We start from the raw sequence: 21,539 nt of genomic DNA, 5'->3' as shown, positions 1-21,539 counted from the left end.
AAAACACATAACTTTTTTTCTGGCTGTATCCGACAAAACGTTTGTTATGTTTGTTATCTTTATTATACAACAGGTCAGACAGAGATTGGGGATGAAATTATATCTAAGATGAATCCACTCCCGGGGGGGGGGGGTATGCGTGGCGGGAACAGTGCCAAATATAATATTGCTGGAGGCTTTCCTGGAGTCAGAATGGTCATCAATGCACACTGACTTCGGTTCCGTTGAAAATTCAAAACATTGATTTTCCGGTGGGCTCGATCCTGCCCCCTGGTGGTGATTAATGGAACTTATTTTTCCCAGTAACAACGTTTTTGGTGTTTCTGTGTTGAAATTAATTCTCAATATATATGTATAGAACTTTTAATGAAAAAGAACATAACATATATACATATTACACACTACTGGTACGTAATTGTTTTATGACAATTACTGTACTTGAAGTACAGTCTATAATATGTATACTGTAGTATGTTCTTTTTTCATTAAGACTTCTTTGTTTTTCTTCCCTTGTGCACCATCTTATAGCCACTTATATTATCAATGAAAACTTATAAGCAAATAGCTGCTTTCCACAACAAGGAATTATAAAAATTTCAAATGCAACAATCTTAATAAAATTATCATGACACTTTTCTTGTAAGTTCTATTAAGTGTGTTTATTTTAGCTATAAAAATATGCTCTGCAATTAAAAAACACGTGATTTCATAACTTTGATATGTTTGTTTGTTTGTTTGTTTGTTTGAAATCACAACATTTACCCCTTTCGTTTAACATAAATTATGTATTTTTAGAATTGTTGTTTAATTGTACTTAATAGGAAATGAACACACCTGTCGCTGCATTATTGATTTGACAACTTAAGAATTTGACGTCAATTTTAATGCAAACAAGAAAAACGTGGCAGATCTTGTGTTGTAATGTTTTCCATCATTTAACTTGACCTGTATTACATTTCAATTTTTAACAAGCAACCAAAATCACAAACATACAATGTTAGCACAGACAATCAAATTTATATAGACTAAAACGTTCCAATGAAACAAACTGCTTTCTGGCGCCATCTGCTGGTCATAAATCTGCTATTCCTTTTAATTCATTCTAACCTGACAGCACTTTTTATTATACTGTATTTGTTTTATTACAATTGATAGCAAATAAGTTGTTTTGTTCTTTGTAGTCAGTTTGATTCCCTAACATTTCATTAGATGATTAAAATAGTCTAATTAAACAAAGTTCAATTCACACATGCAGATCATAATCAACACAAATAACACATCATAATAACGTTACGTAAAATAAAAGAACTGGAGAACACAGGTAAGGAAATAGAATACATAATGATAAACAACATTTTAAAAAAAAACAAGACAAGGTGAAAACAGGAGCAGAACAGATCAAGATGAGTCATAGGCACATGCGGGTTTTTTGTTTCTTTTTCTTGCAAAAGCTGGAAAAGACAGTCTTCAGCCATCAAGCTTCAAAACCTCCAAATGTCAGTTTATAAACAGCACTTCAGGGTCTTCTTAAATTAAAATAATTTACAGCATTGACTGAGGTTAAACAGTATATAATTGGTTCCCACTATAAAGTTCTTCATTCACAAACTAAAAAGAATATACTCACACAAAAGAACTGATTCTTGATGAAGGCCACACACTGGAAACGTTTGATGTGCAGATTGTGATTATCATGTGTGTATGGCATGGTCTGCTTCACACAGTGTCACATTCCCTGACCAGCACCGTAAGCATGGGAGAAAAGCCCAGTGGAGAGCGAGAACATTTCGAACCCACTCTCGCATGCGCCGTTGCGATAGCACAACAAAGATGCAGCATCCCCAGATCTTTGGATGAAGACATACGCAGGTGCTTATGTTGTAAATCACTGAGATTAACAGCCAAGATCTTGTAAAGGTCACAACCAACCATCATCCACATATTGTGTAAACCACAACCACATCCCATCTGGTGATGGAGATGCTCACAGTTCCTCCCGTCCTGCTCATCCCTGCTAAGTCCTGGCTTATCTTGGAGTTTCATCAGACACATTCCACGGGTTCGGCGTCTCCTCCGCTGCTGATGTTGACGGGCTGCCCATCCTTAGACAGCGCCGCGGCATCCTTTGATGCCCTCCTTTTAGAGTCACGAGAGGTTTGCTATAAAAAGATGTAAGATTTTTTTAATGTCACATGATTTAAATGCCACAAGGCTGGACAGAGTGGACAAAGATGTCCAAATCCAATAGTTTTTTTCAGCATTTTTAATTTTCTACATGTCCCTATTGATCAGAAACTGTAGTGTCAATAAACTTTACACACACATTAAGTAATACGACGAGCTCTGCATTTTGAAGTGTTTGATTTTTTGTTGTTGCTATAGAAACACAATTTTTAAGGTTGTGAGGGTTGATCATCTTCTCAATAGCGTGCATCCACAAGCTCAAGGCTCACCAAAGGAGGTTATGTCGTGTTACGTGCTAATGTCACCTACTGATCGGTTTGTCGTGCAGCTTGTTATTTGCAGTTCGTGGGGTCAAGCATCCCCTCATCCTCAAATGAGTTAACAGATTCATTCATTATTCATCTCCTCTATTTATAGTTCTGCATTTATTTTTTTAGTCACACAGGAAGAATTGAAGTATTATAATATTTATAAAATCATGTTGCGGCAATCTGTGTGGAAAGCTTTTGTGTATTCTCCTCCTGTCACTTGTGTGTACAACTTTTTATGGTGTGTAAACCTACATCGCTCTGGGAGCGTCTGGCTCTCCTCTGGTGGTTGGAGCCTGTGGACGCCAGGGCCTGCTTCCCACACTGGGTTCCTGTGTTCACCATCCTCTTCTCCCTCAGACTGGCCTCCAGAGCTTTACCTTTGGAAAACAGTGAAGTGCATGAATTATCATTAAAAACATCCAGATGTGGCTTCACTTCTGCATAGGGTAATAACAGAGATGGTGTAAATTTGCTGTGTCAGGGAGTTGTCAGTGGTGGTTGTTTCCAGTGGTTTCTGGTGAACCCCATATGTTATATTTTATTTTTTTTATTATTAAAGATCTTCTTTTTCTTAGAGGCCTTTGGCACACACAGTTTCATTTATTACAGACAGAAAACACGACGACATCTCTTACTGGTCGCCACTGGTAAAGAGGTCTCCACGTCCGTGTTGGTAAGCCATGTAGATTCCGTTTCTCTGGTCCAGCTCTCATGGTATCTCGGCTCGATGATCGCGTCCGCCCGGCTCCCTCCACAACCCATCGGGCAAAATCATCCACGGCGGGCGCAGCTGACGCGGACGAGACACGGCTCACGACAGCCGCAGCATCCTCCCCGGATCTCTACTGCAGCCCCACTCGTGTTTCTGCTCCCATCTTCCGCCTCAGCTGCTATGGGGTGGGGGGGTGGGAGTTGATGCTGCTTGCTCAATACGGACAACAGCTGACCAGCGTTAACGCGCACTGGAGAGAGTCTTGTCTGCGTCATCCGGAGGGGAGGGGGTCACATCTGCATCCAGCGACGATGGCAGCGAACATCAGCATGATCGTTAATACAAATAATACGCGCAAATATCGATCAAAAAGGAAGGTGATTACCGCTGCTTTTGTCATTCTGTTGTGTAAACTTTTTTTTTTTTTTAAAAATTTCTCAATTGTATAGCGGTTTGTGAGAAAATGTCTTAATTTAACATTAAAACAATGTTCTTGACGCAAAATGTAAATTCAAAGCCATAACTTTACAGAAAATCATTAGTTCTTTTTTCATTTTTGGATTTTATCTCCTACAGAATAACATAATTTAATATAATTATCCTCATCCTCAGTGGTTCTGGATGAAAACATCCGTAGTTTGACGCGAATGCTGAGATGAACTGCTAAAGGGGCGGGGCTTGGGTCGCAGCTGAAACCCGATTGGTTCCCGTTCTTCCTGTATCCTATCAAGTTTGTTGTTTTTCTAACATCTAATATGTGATATACTGGAGCACTATTAAAAGGTTGTAACCTGTCCTTTTTTCAGTCATTTATCAATTATTTCCTATATTTTTCCTTCAATCAATGATTTTATGTTTCACAACGGGACTGGTACTGACTTATAGGTTGGTTTGTATCAGTTTAAGAAGGTTTAACAAGGTAAAAAGAGAGGTGAACCAAAATTAAGTATATTTTTTGCAATACAGTATTTATTTTGTCACATTTATTTTAAATATGCTGTTCACTTCAGTTATACTGACAATACAGTATTTGCACATAGAGCTATCCATATTTCTCTGAAACTGATTAATATATAGGAGCATACGATTAGCAAATCCTTCTTTACAGTGTAAAGTGACCTTTTCTGAGTATTTGACAAGATCATAGCTTCATAAGGAGAACAGATGGTCAACATCTACTTATAAACATAGAGCTAAAAACACATCACTTCCAAAAACTGAACAAACAAGAACATCACTGACTTTAGAGGTTTTAAATAAATATTATATTTAACATATATTATTCATAGTTCTCTTACTTTCCCCCCTACATGTGTACAGTTATGGTCCTTAAAATGATGATGGCTGACAAGGAAAAAAACAAAAAATGAAATGCAGTATTTTTACAATGTCCTCTGATGGCATGGATGGAGAAAAAAAAAATCACCTTTTAAAGCACAGTCCATTGAGGAAGTCAAAGAAAAAGTTGAACACACAAGAATGCAGGAGTAGAGAAAAAAATGAGAACACAAGATAATAAAAATAAAAGAAACAAATTGAGAGTGAAAACAACATGAGAATATAACTGCACACAAGGACAGAGAGGAGACGAAGATAATTGGAATGTATTTAGACTTTGAAGTCCAGCAGGTTGCAGTCGATCTTGTAGTAAACGTAGGGGTAATACTCCTGCTGGCTTAAGTTCAGTCCTGGGATATCCATAGAGGCCTGCAGGCACAACACAGGAATGAATCACATGTGTTTCAACAAGCAAGGCATAGTTTTACAAGGCAGGACATGATGACTTTCAATAATTAATCCATCCTTCAAATCAACGCCTCATCCTCTGGGGGATCAGGCTGATGTGTTCTCATCCTAACCCTAGTTGTAAATGTCCAAGAGCCAAAGCACTTCCTGTAATTTTAGACTCACATCAATAATGGCAGCGCTGCTGTCCAGGTGTTTGTACAGGTCATAGAGCACCTCCCTCAGTTTCTTCATGTTCTTCTTGTTGGGCTGAAGGAGCATGGCCTGAAAGTTGACGGGAAGCCCGTATCTACGAAACACAACAACTCCCTCAGACCTCATCAAGACGCGAAAAAAATCCCTGCATTAAACGGACGTATGAATGAACGAATCGTTCCACCTCAATACGGACTCCACAAACACTCGCAGGGCTTTTATGTGGATCCACGCGATGAATGCTTCACTGAAATTCACTTTCAGCCATCGCACCAAAGGCCCCTGCATGGATAGGAAGTGTAATTTAATGGCTTTACAACAGAACAAAACCAATTGAGAGAATTTTTATTCTTGATGCTTGTTTCATTTTTCTTATGAATCATAACATAATAAGTTTAATGTAAATGTTTCCAGTCTCTAATTCATAATGTACAATGAGCTGCAATTTCATGTTTCCACAAATTAATCACAGACAATCAAATAAAAATACATCTACAGCCAAATATCTGAAAAGCGTAGCAGCATTAGCTTCTTAACCCCCCTCTCTTACACATAGTCAGCCCTGTAATAATCTTCCTTTCCTGCTTTGCGAGTCAGTATTACTGTGAGTGAAAAGACCAGCATTCATACAAACTGTTTCTTCTTGTCAGTGGACAAACGTGTCATCTCTTCTTTGTCTGCCCTCATTTCCTCCTCATTGTACTGGAAATCACGCACTGTAAATCTAGGTTAAGAGACACAGTAGTCAACACACAGACACACACTTACACTCAAGTCCTATGTGTGACTGTTGTGTGCACAGACAGATATTGACACAGATTGGAGATCTTATCAACAAAATTCAGATTATTATTAAAAAAATTTTAGATCTTAAGAAATCTGATTCTGCATTTAATGAATGACAGGTTCAATAACCAAAACGATTGTTTAGTAACATCAATATCCGAAAGCAAGTGAACATTATTCAAGCAAAAACAACTATAAATGATTTGTAATTCAAGACAGAGCCCATAACTGAAAACCAGCTCCTGATAGTCTCCTTCTATTAAGCTTCACACATCACCTCTTCGGACTGCTTCGCGTTCTCGTGGTAAAAATGAAGGAATTATTTACTTGTTCTCTCTGGCCTTGTGCTTGAAGTCATCTATAGCCTTTCTGAACAGAGTGACGCTGAACAGGCCGCTGTCGTTGTCTTCAAACAGCAGCCTGAGGAAGAGGACGCAAAGACGACAGATGTGAGCTAAAGACACAAATTTTGGTTCACAAATTTAAAAATAAAGCATGATATGGCCTTGACTTAATAGCCTGATGACAAATTTTGTAGTAAAAATGTAAATCAGGATTAGCTTCTGGTTAACAGGTCATTTTTCTTTGCTTAAGAGTTAATACGACTGCAAAGGATGAACAAAACAAATGGAAGATATTATTACGTTTGATAATTCAAACACTCTGAAAAAATCTGTTCCCCATTATATTCCATGATTGCAAAAAAACTCCCCACAGACATGCATAATATGACTAACATCACATTAACAGTTAAAGTATGTGTCAGTATATAGTCTCACTCTTTATATTATTACAGAACCCATCCTTGACCCCAGATGATGAGAAAAAAACTGTCCATTCATAATAATCTGCTCTGATACAACCGCTCCGAAATAATGGAAGTGATGCTCCTGCAAAGACAGATTTATGGTTTCCTTTTTCCAGGTCACACTGGTAGATGGTCCTCCATATCTGAAGTACTGGTTGCTATGACGCCACAAGACACTGAGTTCCTCCTGTCCAAAGGCCTGAATGTAATGCCTAAAATCCTCTGGCCTCATTGGCAAAAGGTCAGCAGCTGTGAAAGCATCATTCCTATGAATCATTTTTTAATCCAGAACACTATCGTTCAAAAGTCTGCTGCACGGTTTTTTTCTTGCTTTCAAAAACAGATCTTTTAAGACAGATAGATGCTGATGTTCACAACTGAAATATGTCATTTACATTTTAAATGTTTGCAAAAGAAGAACTATTTAACATACATTGAACCCTTTCAGACATCCTCACTGTCCTCTCACCCAGAGGATACCATAGTAACGCGTTTTTCTATGAATACCTCACAAATGGAATATCCCATTCAGAGAAACGTAAATTAAGTGATGTTACATTATTATTAAACAATAGTGGTGGAAATGGACTCTAATTAAGTTGAGAACATGTTTTTTAAATATATATATATATATAATTTTTCCGAATTATTCCTGATTTGGGTCACATAAGAAGATGAATCTGAAGAGGAAATCAGATCTCAGATCAAATCTACAATCATTCCAGTTACTGATTGACTGCAGCGTTTGTCCTTGTCTATTTAACTGTGAGTCCACATGAACCGTGATACAGCATACAGCAGTTTGTCCTCCTTTTTTAAATCAGTCCTTATTCCAGCAAACTCTTCTAATAGAATGTATGCTTGTAGAAACTCTCCTCTTCCTATGGATGATTACGAGTCGACAAATAACTGAACCGATTCGTGTGGTTATCCTTACTTAGTGGAGCGTGGCACAACCATTTCTGCCAGCGTTTCGTATGTCTTCTGCCAATCTGCGTAGCTCGTCCTGATGAGGGCGAAAAGAAAAGTTTGCAGCAATTAATATGTTTATTAACATTACATTTTATATTACATTCCAAAGCTGATGTTTTGAATGTAGGTCATTACAATCTGACCATTTGATGTGTTTTTACTGGGAGCAATAATTCACATTTAGCCCACATTTTGCTTTTTAAAAGGGTGTTTTTTTAATGAATTAATCATTAACACAAAATGAATGTGGGAAGTCGATATTTCTACCAAATAAAAAAACACCTTTCTCACTGTGGTGACCTTAACTGCCGTCGGCAAAACCTGAGTCATATCTTCTACGGCCACAATAACTTGGGATTTTCTACATCACTGCTTACTACATACAGTATGTATATACTGATGTTCTTACTTTGGGACGACTGCCAGCATTGTAATCAGGTATTCTGAGTCCAGAACAAAGTCCTCTTTCTTCACGATGTCAGCCAAACTCCTGGTCAACAAACTCCCCCTAGAGGAGAAGGCAGGTAATGCATACTGCGAAACTCACAGAGAGCAAATATCTAAAATAAATTTCAAGTAAATGTATCCCTGCAGGAGATATCGAACACCTTCGACTGCAAAGGCAAACATATATAGACAGAATACAAGCTAATCTCATGTGATTACAGAGGAACACATTACAAACAGCGCACAGTATAATGGCATCCTGATATTACGTACGCATTCTTCCTCTCCAGGTTCTGCAGGTTTCCCTTCAGGTTGTTGTATGCTGAAGCTCGAGCCTTCAGGTCATTGTCTATCTGACTCGCTTGCTAGACACCAAATAGGAGAGACACTAATTTGATACAAATTGACTTTGCAATTCTAAGTAAATATCTATGTTTGTTTTCATTTGTTGTCTCTTTTATTCAAACATCACATTCAAAGGTGAGCATCTTTCCAAATACCTTAGAGATGATCTCAGAGATGTTTTTCAGTGACTGTTTGATTGGGTACTTAGCCATGTCCCACTGGAATCTGGTGATATAAGTGACCAGATCAACTGAAAAGTGAAAAGAAAAAGTCGTCAGCATCAATTATGATGCACCTCCCCGAATTTGCTTTCTACCAGCTATTAGTCATCAATATTAGTTATACAAGAGTTGGTGACTAACGGCTATTACCTCCATTAGCTAGTAAGTTCTCTTGGACCTTGTCTCGACTGTCCTCCAGAACATCGGCCATGTACTGAGCGACCTTCTTCACCACACTGAAAAACAACGCAGATCAACAAAAGGCTTAAAAAAACAAGAGGAATCACATGACAGGAAGACAAATCTGTACTCAGATGTGACATTTAAATATCAATGGAGTCTCAAACACATTAAATATTTTATGAAGATGTTAATTTTGAAGTTTACCTTTCCACAAAGGTATCGAGTTTAGCCAGTTCATCCGACAAACCAACTAAGACATCTAGTGTTCCGACCTGTTTGAAACAAAAAAAACATACATAAAAATACCAGAATGTCATTCAAAGGCCAAAAAATCTCTCAGCATCCGGCAGCTCATTAAAGATCTCCTATAAATACATAAACCAGTTTGATGCAGATATTAATCTGGATCGTCACCATCACTTGAATCAATATAATAAACGAGCAATATGTTATTGTTTAACATTGCACTTTATGTATCATACATGAAGAAAATTAGGCTAATCATTAAGAAATATAATCATAAAATTGAAAGTTATTTACCAGTTTTAGCACAGGCCTGCTAACTAAAACAACAACCAACAAACATAACCTCCATGACATGAGCTATCCATAACTAAAGCTACTAGCCGGTGGACTCTGTTGTATGAAACACAGAGGACTGTTTAACCTTGAGATCAGGGATGTTGAACTTGTTATTAGCGGACAGGTTGTTGGTACGTGTTGTGGCCACCATCAGTTTATCCCAGGTCTGCTGGCATGTCTTCTCCCCTGGAGCTGAGATCAACCAAAACTCAGTCATGGCTGATAGTTTGGGGTTGGTCCACGGAGCCTTGGTGTTGAGGAAGTCACTGAAGATGAAGCAGAACAAACAACATTAACAGAACTCTGTTTAAACTTTATCCAGGGCCTCTTATCTCTCATGCACTGTGGAGCACGGATCGTTTTCCGTTTTGGGTGTTTGGACTCATTTTGCTTCAAAATGTTGTTGTTGTTGTTGTTTTTTACACGGTTCACGCAGGGATTCCATCAGTAAAGAGAAGTGGAAACAGCCACATCCTCGTGTGTGCTGATTGACAGTCATATGATCAGTTTCCTCCTAAATACGCACCAACGGCGTGACACGGATAAAAGCTGCCGTTTTTAATGTTGCCCTGCTAATCTGAGCTAATAATCCGATTAATATCGACGAAATTAAAGTAGTTCGTTGATGGGTTTTTGTCAACGTTAGCTTGCTGTTGACAGCAGCTTGTTTGCATTGCAGTCTCGCATTGTCACGACCTGTGTGCTACGGATTATTCTCAGATTTACCGATATGTTTAATTGTTTCGAGATCTGCTCCACGCGGCGTAATTCACTTCAAAAATAACGTTTTCCCATTCATACCGTGGATAATCGCAGGTTTTCGACTCAATGGTCCTTCAACCAAAAAAAAAATCTTACTCAGTCAGCTGATCAAGACAGTAGTTGTGCGCCTGCGCAGTGGCCGCAGCGCGCATGGATCCCTTCACGTGTTCGACGAATGCTCGTTGGGTTCAGAGTCTATCTGCGCCAGACGCAACAATGGCTGACAGCTAGCATTGATAACACAACTGAATATTTTTAGATGTGAAAAGCGTATGTCGGCATATTCCGTCGGTCGCAACATTTAAAAACAACATGAGTCTTAATATGTATTATATTAAATCTAAAATCTAAAATCTAAAAACCAACCAGATGACGAAATTAATCGCTACTGGTTGCATAAATTCTTAAAATAAATCGGCCTACATGAATCCAGTAATTTTAAAAGTATCTCTAAGTAGTTCGTATCAACAAAATTTGTCAATAATTATATGTTCTGTTTGACGGAGTAACTGCGTCGTGTCGTTAATGTTAACTAATACAATACTAATTGGAAAAAAGAATTGGAAATATGTACACTTAATTGCTGCTTGAGGTTGGAACACAGTTTGTATACTGTAATTATTCACTGTTGGGGCTCTCGACAGAATTTACCATTGGGGTTTACGTATTTCCGATTATTTATGAACGCACCATTAAGGACTCGCAGCCCTGTTGACAGACGCCCAATCTCGCAACCATCTGCGTGTACAGTGTCTCTGTCTGAGCTGAAATTTTACGACACTACAAGTTCAGTGTTTTGTTTTAAACATCTTTAAACATCTTTGGATAACCATGACCTGGATGAATGAGAACCTTCACAGACAGTCTGACTACACGATTTATTCATGGCTTGCATAGCTGACCCTTTCAGCAATAATTACAAACCACACTAAGAAAACATTCAGCATTTTTTAAATTATATTTTGTAGATCAAATATATTTTGTTGAAATAAATAACGTGTGAATAATGAAATTGAGAGTGACTGATATCCATTTAGCTGCTTCAGTGTTGTGGTTGTCTCTGGTTCACCATACCACATTGCCATGGTTTACTAACAGGCTTAAATAGAATTGTCCTTGTTAAGGATAATAGTTACACCAATAATGAACATTGCCAATGTGAACAACACATGAACAAATATACTAACTTGTGTCATTAAATCTTCATTATTTGTTTTGGGATTTTTTGGGATTTGTGGGAATGGTGTCACTTTCAAATAATGTCTTTTCTTGCTGACAAATGTTGTTTGCTTTTTGGAAACAAGGAGTAGAACTGAAAAAAAAGAACTTTGCTCCCTTCTTCACTGACTCAAATATGAACCTTGCACATATACGTCCATCTATCCATCCATGTTCTTGTAGATGAGATGACGATAATCATGTAATTTACAGCCAGCTGACTACAGGCAATATGTGTGAAGTGCTCCATACACATCACCAATGCATCACAGAGAACCTTGTACATACTTTACATTCGTAATTCACTTAAGACTTGCTAACATTTTAATTATAAAAGTTTGAACAATGTAATCCTTAGAATATTTTTCATAATTTTAATTTTCAACATACTTGAAAAAGACAGCCATAATAAACGATTCTGTCCACAGTATATATGATAAAAGCTATAAAATATAAATAATACTTATTTTATAAAATCAGTAATATATGTTTCTGAGTTTTATTACAGACAAAAAACATTATTGTCTTTTAATCGTCTTTGTTTTCATTTTCCTTCCACCAATGGTTTCTGGCATTTTAATTGATCTTATATTTTACATAATTACCTGTACTTTACAAACATATGGTCCACTATTCCAAAGTACATTTAGAAGCAAGTTGTAAGTACTTTATTTCTATGAAAACGAAGAGTGTATGACTCCATACTGAAACCAAAATGCATTATAGCCTATGTATCCCCACATGCTTTGTGTGACTGTGTGAATGTGATTAGAGTTATGTAAATTTTTAGAGTCATACTGGAAATGTATAGCAAGAATGCAACTTCATTCACAATTTGCTTTGATGTTGCATGGCATCCAATGTTTTCAAAGCCACATTGATTTCTGTACACGGTGTCCTTTGCAGTGACTATCATAAAACAAAGATTTGGCCAACAGGACTGCCAATTATTGACATGCAGATGAGGACATGCAGGATTTCGTTCCAGTGCTCTCTGCCTACAACACTAGTCATAGGACCAAGGTGGCTGCAGGCTGAGTTGTTGTGCTCTTCTTGCCAGTCATTCAGTGTTGAACTGAACTCCTGACTACCATGCTAAATTCAATGAATCTAGATGAATTATTATTTCCGTTCCCAGACTTGAAATAGCACCAAAAGTGCATGTGAGAAAGACTTGAGCAATAACCAACAAAATATAAGATGGTTTGATTTGTATGTTTAAAACCATATTGTATTTTCTTGGTTATTGCTCAAGTCTTTCTCACATGCACTTTAAGATCATTAATCATAACAATCCCCAAATCTCCATGAAACACAAGCAGAACTAAATGTCAAAATATCATCCTCTGCCTCTTCAGGCAGAGGGATTTTTTCAACACTTTGTTCTTCCTGATTTGTAAAAATGTATGTGTCACAATGTTGTTTAAAAAGTGTTCTGGAGTGGAGTGTGATTGGGGAAATGGTAATGGATCCAGCTGACTGAGAAGAGTGTAATTAGTACGCATCTGCGTTAGAAAGAATAATAATACACCTGACAAAGAGGGTTGTAATTAGAACACATTTGAACCACTTTTTCCAACCTTAAAACCTTTCCATTGCTCTCACATAAGTAGTTCATGCTAATTACAGAAAATCACTGATAACATATCTGCACTAAATCTTGTCATGAATAACTAATTCAATCAAGATCTTACATTATTTTAAAATTATACTGTCAGAATTTAACTTAGAGTGTACAAACAGTATATTTGTTCATCAAACAATGAATAATTGAACTGGAAAAAATAGCCTCAAGGAATCCGTAAATACAGAAATACAGAGGGTAAATTTATTTAGATTTAAGGTGGGTAAATATGGAAATGGAATTTCCCTCAACTTAACAGCAACATGTTCTATAAAGAGTTCAAGTCAATGCTCAAGAGGTTACATTTTAAAAAAAATACACAAAACAAGTCAAAGTTAAATAAGTCACAGAATGATTTTAAATTCTAATTAATGAAGAAAATATATACAGTACTTATAGACATAAATATTTCGACTATATTTCAGGCTCTATGTGACGATTTGTCTTTAATTTTGGAAATCATTTGAACATCTTATTACATTGCATTCCTAAGTAAGACTTAAATTACACCAGCAATATGACTATTATGGACCACTGAACGTTTTACAACCGCCCATCTCCACCAAGAGCGCCGTGACCGTCATTTGTAAACAAGACCGGCGGGGGTCCGTTTGACAGATACGAGCGACCATCTACGGAAAGTTTAGGCTTATTTTACGTCATTAGCTCGGAAATGCATATTTGGCGTGTTCTTAAAACAGACGGAATACGATTGGTGGAAATGAAACTTAGTCCCGCCCCCTGACCGTTGATCACATCTCCCACTTCCACTGCTTAGCTACGGTTGTTCTCCACCCATCAGTCGACAGAGAAGCCGAACGTTAGCAGCGCGCTCGTCCTTTTAATCAAAACATATGGCACAAACAGCCGTCTTTCTTTCTTTTATCGTTGTGCCCACTACTCTTTAAAAATTCCGCCGAAAAAGAGAAGACGATTTTCCAAAACCTCCTGGCCGTTATCTCACGTAAGTCAATCGAAGTGCATAGAATGAGTGCCTCGGATTGAGCAAGGCGGACGTAACATGGCGGGCTAGTCTTTCTAAGGTCTCGCCGCACATGACAGACCGATTCATTGAATTCTCTTTTCATTTTACATATATTTAACGGTCACTACAACGGTGTAAACATATTATTAACCCGTCTTAAAATCCTAATATTGCATTAAATAACGTGTTGTGTCAAAGTGAAGCGTTGTTTTTGTGGTTGCTAACAAATTAGGTGCTAGCAAAACGTGTGTCTCCGTCGTGTTGTTGGCAGCCAGGTTACCGTTAGCAGCTCAGTAATCACTTCAGATTTAGAGTTTCAACAGCGTTTCTTCTCTGTATAAAGGCCAACATTTATATAACTATCAATCAGTTGTGTTTTGCGTAATGTGTCTTGTTTTATGGAGCGTCACATTAATTGTCTCGTTTATCTTTGAGGCATTACTAAGTGTCGCCCTGTGTGGACCTGATAGTCCACTGATTAAATTTAGAATGATTAATTTAGACAGAAATCGTACCCGGGGTGTAAATATATCAAATCACGTCACTGTACACATCAATTTCTTAAATTATTGATTGTGGTAGTGACTCTTGTCACAACAAATTTGAATGAATTAGAAATGAAAGATGTCGTTAAGGCAGACCATAATATAAGAGTCACTTGTGAATTTGACTTTTGATGATTTTTGCTCTTTTTAAATTCATGTCTAATACTTCATCTGTCTTTCAGGGCTCCCCCGTCTCTGCACAGGTGTATGAGCGCTACCCAGAGGGGCTAGGGGCGGCTCTTTACAGGGAGCACTTTGACTTCAACGCTGAGCCACCTTGGGATCCTAGCTGATAGCGGGACTGGTCCATCTCCTGACTTGTCCATGTGAGTGACTCACTACCCATGGCACACACTCAGTTACCCACACCTGTGGTAAAAGTCCAGGGGCACGATGTTCTGTCCAGACACCAGTATCCAAAGTATTGTTTGATCAGATATGTTTGTGTTGACTGTTGTTACCTTTTAATAGAAGTTTCCTTGATTTGGATTAACAAAGAACGAGGTGTCGGGAGTGTATGCAGTACTACGTATGTCAGAAAGTTCTCCTCTGTTGAAGTATTTGATGAGATTGTTACTGATTGGACATATTTTAGTATGTCCCGATGTCCATGAATTGCAAATATTATGATAGTTTTTTCCAGATGTACTGCAATTGAGTTCGATAGAGGTTGATTGCTATTTAAAATGTGCGTACATAGCCAGAAACACAGTGGTACATAAACTAGTTTGTCCAGTTCTCCTGAGCATTACTTATGTAATGCACATAGTAAAGCACCTCAAACACTCTTTGTTTCTAAACCTTTTTAAAGACGGTTAACCTGGAACTATTTGAATGTTGCAATGTGTTTTATTTCAAATATTCTTTCTTTGATGTTCTTCCAGAGTTTAGATTTATATTTGCTACTTTATAAACCTCAATAGTGGGTGAAAAATGCTATTAAATATATAGTAAGAATCTATTAATCCAATCTTCTTGAAGACCGCTGCAGTATAGAAGACAGCTGTTTATCCGCTTTGCGGGTAATGGGTATGCTGGAGCCTGGCACAGCTTGCAGGGCCACACAGATAACACAACTGCTTACACACACACACACACACACCTATGGACAATTTGGAGTGATCAGGTCAACTAACAATGTTTTTAGAGGTGGGAAAGAACCATATGTTTTCAAAAATATACTAAAGGATTAGCAAATTCTGTTTCATTTGTGACACGTGGCTTGAAAACTTTTTTTTTTTTGGGCATGGTAGGTTTTGATTTTAAATTTGAAAACACTTTGTAAAGTTCCTCACCTTCTGTTCTGCCTTTCTGATTGACTAAAAAGACTTTTTGTTTTTTCCTGTCTCTTTGCAGTTTGTTGCACACCGGCAGGACCCCATTGGCTCAGTCGTGACCCCGTAACTTGCTTATCTGTTCTTTATGATAGTCAGCTTATCGCAATTCAGTGAAGATGAAAGGACTCTCTGACAAACCCAGCTACATTGTTGAACTCCTGGAGGGAGGAGTAACACTTGAAGACGTGGTTGATGGACACATCTGTGAACAGGCTCTGGTCAGTTCAGCTTACTTGTCTTAAAATATCGTCAGGTCAAACATTTTTGAAGTGCTTGAAATAGTTGTCATAGCAGCTTTTTACCATATCTGAGTTATGCAGTTTTAATAAGTTGTGAAAACTGAGTGCAGGTGTCTCCTCTTTGTGCTCCCAGGTGGAGAAGAGTGCGTTTCTTGTAGGTGATCTCGGTGCTCTGATGAGGCAGCATGTGTGCTGGCACAGCATCGCACCCCAACTCCAGCCCTACTACACAGTGCAGAACAACAGCAGCCCTGCTGTCATCGAGGTGCTGGCCTCCTTAGGCCTGGGCTTTGTTTGCGTCAACAAGGTAGGATTTAATGTTCACACAATCAGATTGTTATGTTGATTGTTTTTTTTTTGTAATTTCTATTTTTGTTTTCTGAACAATATTAAAGCACTTGGTATTTTGACGCAATTTCATTACAAGCACTCAGTGGATTACTAGTCGGTCGATGACAGTTACCCTTTCAAATTATGGAACAAAGTTGATGTATGTGGATTGTTTTGATGGGCCTTTTAGCCATTAATGACGTGTTATCGCTAATGTGCATGTCCTTTGTGTGTGCTAGGCGGAAGTAAACCTGGTGCTGGAGCACGGTGTACCACCAGAAAACATCATTTTCTCAGGTGTATGCAAACAGCAGGCGCACATTAAGCATGCTGCCAGGAGCAACATCCAGCACCTCGTGTGTGAAAATGAGGCAGAGCTAGGGAAGATTTCTCGTCTGCACCCTGAAGCAAAGTAAGATTACATTTGGCTCTGAAAAATTGTCCTTAGTAATTTTTTAACTCTTCAATTTTTGCAAACTAAAGCCTGAGTCAGTGAAGTGACCATTTTCATAGGGAGTAACATTTTTTAAAATATTTTTTTATTGAGCTAGTTAGTCTTAAGCTTGGAAAAGTATTTTGCTTGCTTTAAAAGAATGTTTCTGTCGTGTTTTTATTTTTCCTATTCTAGATTGTTGCTACAGTTGACCACCCAGGAGCATGCAGCTGAGACCAGCATGACCTTCGGCTTCTCTCTGAAGAGCTGTCGGCACCTGCTGGAAGCAGCTAAAGAACTGGGGGTCCAGGTGGTGGGGGTTACTTTCCACATCCCCAGCACATGCCAGGACTTGCAAGAAGCGTATGCCCATGCACTATCAGATGCCCGCTGTGTGTTTGACATGGGGGTAGGAAAATCTGATGAATATATTATCATGAATCAGTCGGAAAATGGCCGATGTAGCTCAATACTTTTTTTGGCTTTCACTCTCCCTGGTAATTATTGACCTTGTGATGTTTCTGTTCAGGTGGATTTGGGCTTCAACATGAACATCCTGGACATTGGAAGTGGATTTACTGGCTCAGATTTTCAACTCAAACAGGTTAGTGTGAAAAAGCTGTGGTTTTTGGACGCTTTTAATTAGACTTTAAACCTAAAAAAATCTTAAGCAGATTCAAGTATGTCGCATAATTTAGGGTGATTCTATTTGTACCCCCCCCATCTGGTCTACACTGTAGAATGAAGCTATTCTCTTTAACCATCATTACTGAAGACATCACTGATTTATTCAAGGATTTTAATTCATTTTGCTTGATTTTGCATACATGTGTTCTAACTCATTTTTACAAGTGTAACTTACTGGGCCAGGGATTTCAGCTTTAAACAGTATAATGCCTATTATGCCAGTATTTTGTAAATGTATCCTCTGACTTTGTGCAGGTTGAGTCTGCAGTCAGACCGCTGCTGGATGCTTACTTCAGTCCAATGTCTGGCGTGCAAGTGTTGGCCCGGCCGAGCAACTTCTATGTGGCCTCGGCTTTCAGCCTGGCTGTCAGTGTGATTGGCAAAGAGCTGGTGACCTGCCACTGGGGCGATCTGACTCAAGGTATACAACTTCACCAGCTCAGAGGTCCTGTTTGTCAAGTTAAAGCGAACTGCAATGCCTGTGTGACCGAACTGTTTGGGTGCATATAGCTGTACTGAGGTGGACCAGTTTGCTTTCATATTTGTTGTGTGAGGACTTCTTTTTTTTTAACACTTGGGTGTTGCATGTACAAACTTTTCAGATGCTATATTTGTATTTACTTACCTGCTATGTTTACTCAGGAGAGAAAAATGAAGATACTGAATTCCTGTACTACATCAACGAGGGTGTTTATGGCGCATTCGGCTGCAAGCTGCTGGGAAACTCCATCGCTGCCCCATCAGTGCACAAGGTTAGTAGAGCTGCACCTGTGAGAGTTGACCCCATTTAGAATTGATTCAGCTGCATTTGGAACAAAGCTAAAGGGTCATCCATGATGAGCATTAAAGCAAGCAGGATCTATATTTCTTTGCATAAAAAAATTTAAAAAGTAAATTATATTGTCATTTAGAGACCTGACAGTGTTATGGGATACCTATCATAACAGCTGATAAATCCAAACCTTTAGATAATCTTATACTTTGTGTCTTGCATATCGTTTAATATACTATTGTTTTTCGTTGCAGTATGGGCTGTGTGGCGAAGAGGCGGTGTATCCCAGCAGCCTGTGGGGTCCATCGCTGGACCAGCTGGACTGTGTGATGGAGCGCTGCCTGCTGCCTGAGCTCAGCGTGGGAGACTGGCTTCTTTTCTCCGACATGGGAGCGTGCGGCATGGAGGAGTTCAGCTCCTGCGGCCTGCCCATCTACTACACCGTCTCCACCTCTGACTGGTGAGTCTGGAGTGAGTCACAGCGTTCCCATCTGACACCAATGCAAATAACAATGCACTCACTCTGGCATTTGCTGTTGCACACAGGTTCAAAATGCAGGAGGCTGGTGTGGCACAGGACAGCGCTATGAAGAACTTCGACTTGGTCCAGTACAGTGTGTAAATTCCCTCGGCGCCTGTCCTAAATTATATTGCACAGATCCTCCTTTGCCGCTGCTTTCACTGTGTGAGAGGGGTAGACAAGGGCCTAAATGTGGTCAACATTCCAACCACCTTTTTAAGAAAAAACCCCAAATTAAAGTAATGCAATGTCCTACTATTTCCAATGTTGAAGAACATCTTAAAATTGGAAACACTAAAAGGTCTTCATGTTTTGCTCCTCCCTCCGGTGAATTGTAAGAATCTGTCATCTAAAAGAACACAAGTCCAAGATGAAATGACATTATGCAACAAAATGGACAACTCCTTGGAGATGGGACACCCCCCCCCCCTCTCCCCTCCCCTTCAACCACCACCTTGTTTGTGGTGGTTTGTTTCCTAAATTAAATCCATTTTACGAAATGTACAATTGATTTAACCAAACTATTAATTACTTGTTGATGGTTCTGTAAATCCTGTCTGCTCGACACCGAATACATTTGTCTGTAGATTTTTCAAGCATTTAAAAGAACCAATGCCACATCGTGGATTCTCTGCTTCAGTCCCCTCATGTTTCAGAGTTGAAATGAATTTATGACACAATGATGTAACCTCGTTTCTTTCTACGGCTCACCTCAATGCATTTTATTTATTAGATTCCGATAATAATGGGGCTTATTCAAAGCTCCAGTGTGTTTTCCCTTGTATTCTGCTGTCGCCCAACTAACAGTGTTTTCCTGATAGGGTATTGATGTGTTTTGTAACGCTACATGGAGTAAGTGTGCTGTTTGTGACCTCAGTGGTTTTTCTTCACTCAAAAGGCATGATACACCCTAATGCACTCCTTGCCTTTGGTGGAAAGAGGTTAATCTGATCTCAAATGCACAATCTGCTATTGGTTTAAAGAAATGACTTTGACTTGTAACAAAGCAACCCTGATTTTTCAGATCTTTGTTCCAGTGTCTTGCTGAGTCTTTGCTCTGTTGGGATCTAAAATCCAGCAAAAGAGTTATTTCTGAAGAGTGCTTAATTATAAGAGATTTGTATAGGATGGATATGTCTATATTTCTCCACTGAAAGGCATAGTAGCTGTACACAGACCTCTGGGGTAGTGCAAATGATGCATAGCATGCCAGATCATTCCTCATGCCTTATTTATTAAAGTTATGAGGGACACATTGCAGTCTCATGTACAGCTAAATGTCTATAAAAATGAATCTGACCTGATTGCAGTTTTGAGATAATCCTGCCCTTGTGTGTTACAAATAACTAATGTATTAAAATTACTTGCTTGTCTAAGGCACTAATGGACCATAGCCTGTTTTCGACTGTAAATTGTGCTTGTTGAAGTAAATGAAAGTGATTAATTTAATACATTTTCTGACTGAAAGTATCAGTTTGTATGTGTGACTTTTTTTTTATTATAGAAAACAGTTTAGAATGCCACACATTTTGGGAAAATCTGTATACTTTTTTTTTTTTTAATTGTTACTAGTCGAGTGTGTTTTGCAAAAAAAGAAAAGAAAAAAAAACTTATAAAGTTGCCAGAAATGAGCCCTGACTTGTTGTTGCAGAACTATTTTAACGACGCCATAGCTCGTCGAATTCTGATTGGCTTAGCATCATGATGACGCTTCTATACAGCGCCTCACTAACAGCCAATCAGGTGATGCTGGGCGGGGCAGAGCGACGCCATAGCAGGGTACGCCGTAAAGCTAATCATCTACTACCCTAGTTTACAAAGGTTTATTTTCCCATGACATAAGATCGAAAAAACTTCAAGCACAAACAGATATCATTATGGGTCAGGACTATTGGTGCGTGGCGTGGAAGTGGGCGACTTTAACCACGAGATAAGTCATTAAACTTCCACCGGTCTTTCAAAATAAAATTCTTAAAAGTGGTCACTTTTTCCTCGCAGTGTGACAAGAACTGTGGGGAGTTTAAAAGTTAAATAAGAGGCACTCAAACAATGCCATTCATATTAAAAACTGAGGCTCAATCTGTTACTATCTGAGGAATTTTACTACTTCCACTTAATCCTTTTACACAACTGACTCAAAAGCTTTTTTTTTTTTTACTACAACGCGTCATTTTATATGATAACGATAAGGTTGCTGTGACTGGTGCGGCATTTCGGGACGCAGGGAGAGCTGGTAAATTAACCCAGATCCACCGTCACGTCTGCCCGCGATCACTGCGGTCTGGCCGTCATGAGTCATTAACTGGGACAAGCCAGCCGTCTTTAAACTCTAAAATAAACACAATTTAGAGGTGAAATGTTTGGACTAGGTGACGAGGTGCTACAGTATTGTAGACATTTTGATAATTGTCAGTACTATGTCAAATTTAGAAATTACATACCCTGTCATTGGGTCCCTGAACGTCACACTTTGGCTTGATTGGCTTGTCAGGTCATCCGAGTACTAGACATGGTTTTGGTGTATTTGGTTGTAATTGCCATGACAGTAACATGTGGACATTTTATTACTCTGACACACTCTTGGTTACACAAGAA

The 21,539-nt window shown here is 38.7% G+C and overlaps 3 protein-coding genes across 5 annotated transcripts; 1 reads left to right on the top strand and 2 right to left on the bottom strand.

Annotated features, from left to right (window-relative positions):
- Window positions 1-909: 909 nt before the first annotated feature.
- si:ch211-215i13.3 (brain and acute leukemia cytoplasmic protein) lies at window positions 910-3,371 on the bottom strand. Its single transcript, XM_068333600.1, has 3 exons — window positions 3,131-3,371; window positions 2,748-2,872; window positions 910-2,159 (listed from the first exon to the last, which is right to left on the bottom strand). Exons 1-3 carry the CDS (start codon window positions 3,255-3,257, stop codon window positions 2,043-2,045), a joined length of 369 nt encoding a protein of 122 aa, XP_068189701.1. The 5' UTR covers window positions 3,258-3,371; the 3' UTR covers window positions 910-2,042.
- Window positions 3,372-4,180: 809 nt separating this feature from the next.
- atp6v1c1b (ATPase H+ transporting V1 subunit C1b) lies at window positions 4,181-18,414 on the bottom strand. Of its 3 annotated transcripts, none has more exons than XM_068332948.1 (13): window positions 18,278-18,414; window positions 9,578-9,758; window positions 9,115-9,182; window positions 8,878-8,963; window positions 8,662-8,756; window positions 8,435-8,526; window positions 8,124-8,222; window positions 7,680-7,748; window positions 6,262-6,354; window positions 5,779-5,872; window positions 5,333-5,430; window positions 5,119-5,242; window positions 4,181-4,914 (listed from the first exon to the last, which is right to left on the bottom strand). In XM_068332948.1, the coding sequence occupies exons 2-13, from the start codon at window positions 9,707-9,709 to the stop codon at window positions 4,816-4,818; spliced, it is 1,149 nt and encodes a 382-aa protein (XP_068189049.1). In that variant the 5' UTR covers window positions 9,710-9,758; window positions 18,278-18,414; the 3' UTR covers window positions 4,181-4,815. The 3 variants fall into 3 exon arrangements, with proteins under 3 accessions (XP_068189049.1, XP_068189048.1, XP_068189047.1); XM_068332947.1 differs by lacking the exon at window positions 18,278-18,414 and adding an exon at window positions 10,294-10,371; XM_068332946.1 differs by lacking the exon at window positions 18,278-18,414 and adding an exon at window positions 10,219-10,355.
- Window positions 13,896-20,414, top strand: azin1b (antizyme inhibitor 1b). Its single transcript, XM_068332945.1, has 11 exons — window positions 13,896-14,060; window positions 14,809-14,952; window positions 15,983-16,181; window positions 16,336-16,509; window positions 16,772-16,944; window positions 17,161-17,374; window positions 17,495-17,569; window positions 17,908-18,073; window positions 18,295-18,404; window positions 18,679-18,884; window positions 18,971-20,414. Exons 3-11 carry the CDS (start codon window positions 16,080-16,082, stop codon window positions 19,044-19,046), a joined length of 1,296 nt encoding a protein of 431 aa, XP_068189046.1. The 5' UTR covers window positions 13,896-14,060; window positions 14,809-14,952; window positions 15,983-16,079; the 3' UTR covers window positions 19,047-20,414.
- Window positions 20,415-21,539: the final 1,125 nt, after the last annotated feature.

Source organism: Antennarius striatus, chromosome 14 (genome assembly GCF_040054535.1).
Source record: "Antennarius striatus isolate MH-2024 chromosome 14, ASM4005453v1, whole genome shotgun sequence".
Taxonomy (NCBI): domain Eukaryota; kingdom Metazoa; phylum Chordata; class Actinopteri; order Lophiiformes; family Antennariidae; genus Antennarius; species Antennarius striatus.
This window is presented reverse-complemented; position numbering and strand designations above follow the sequence as displayed.

Bases quoted from the DNA above. Each gene is read 5' to 3' on its own strand.
- si:ch211-215i13.3 (XM_068333600.1), bottom strand. From the start codon at position 3,257: ATGGGTTGTGGAGGGAGCCGGGCGGACGCGATCATCGAGCCGAGATAC. The intron at 2,873-3,130 runs GTAAGAGATGTC...TGTTTTCCAAAG, and splicing joins CTCTTTACCAGTGGCGACCA to GTAAAGCTCTGGAGGCCAGT. The intron at 2,160-2,747 runs GTAGGTTTACAC...ATCTTTTTATAG, and splicing joins CCAGACGCTCCCAGAGCGAT to CAAACCTCTCGTGACTCTAA.
- atp6v1c1b (XM_068332948.1), bottom strand. From the start codon at position 9,709: ATGACTGAGTTTTGGTTGATCTCAGCTCCAGGGGAGAAGACATGCCAG. The intron at 9,183-9,577 runs GTTAAACAGTCC...TGTTTCAAACAG, and splicing joins TCAACATCCCTGATCTCAAG to GTCGGAACACTAGATGTCTT. The intron at 5,873-6,261 runs GTAAATAATTCC...CTCTTAACCTAG, and splicing joins CACAAGGCCAGAGAGAACAA to ATTTACAGTGCGTGATTTCC.
- azin1b (XM_068332945.1), top strand. From the start codon at position 16,080: ATGAAAGGACTCTCTGACAAACCCAGCTACATTGTTGAACTCCTGGAG. The intron at 16,510-16,771 runs GTAGGATTTAAT...TGTGTGTGCTAG, and splicing joins GCTTTGTTTGCGTCAACAAG to GCGGAAGTAAACCTGGTGCT. The intron at 18,405-18,678 runs GTTAGTAGAGCT...TTTTCGTTGCAG, and splicing joins CTGCCCCATCAGTGCACAAG to TATGGGCTGTGTGGCGAAGA.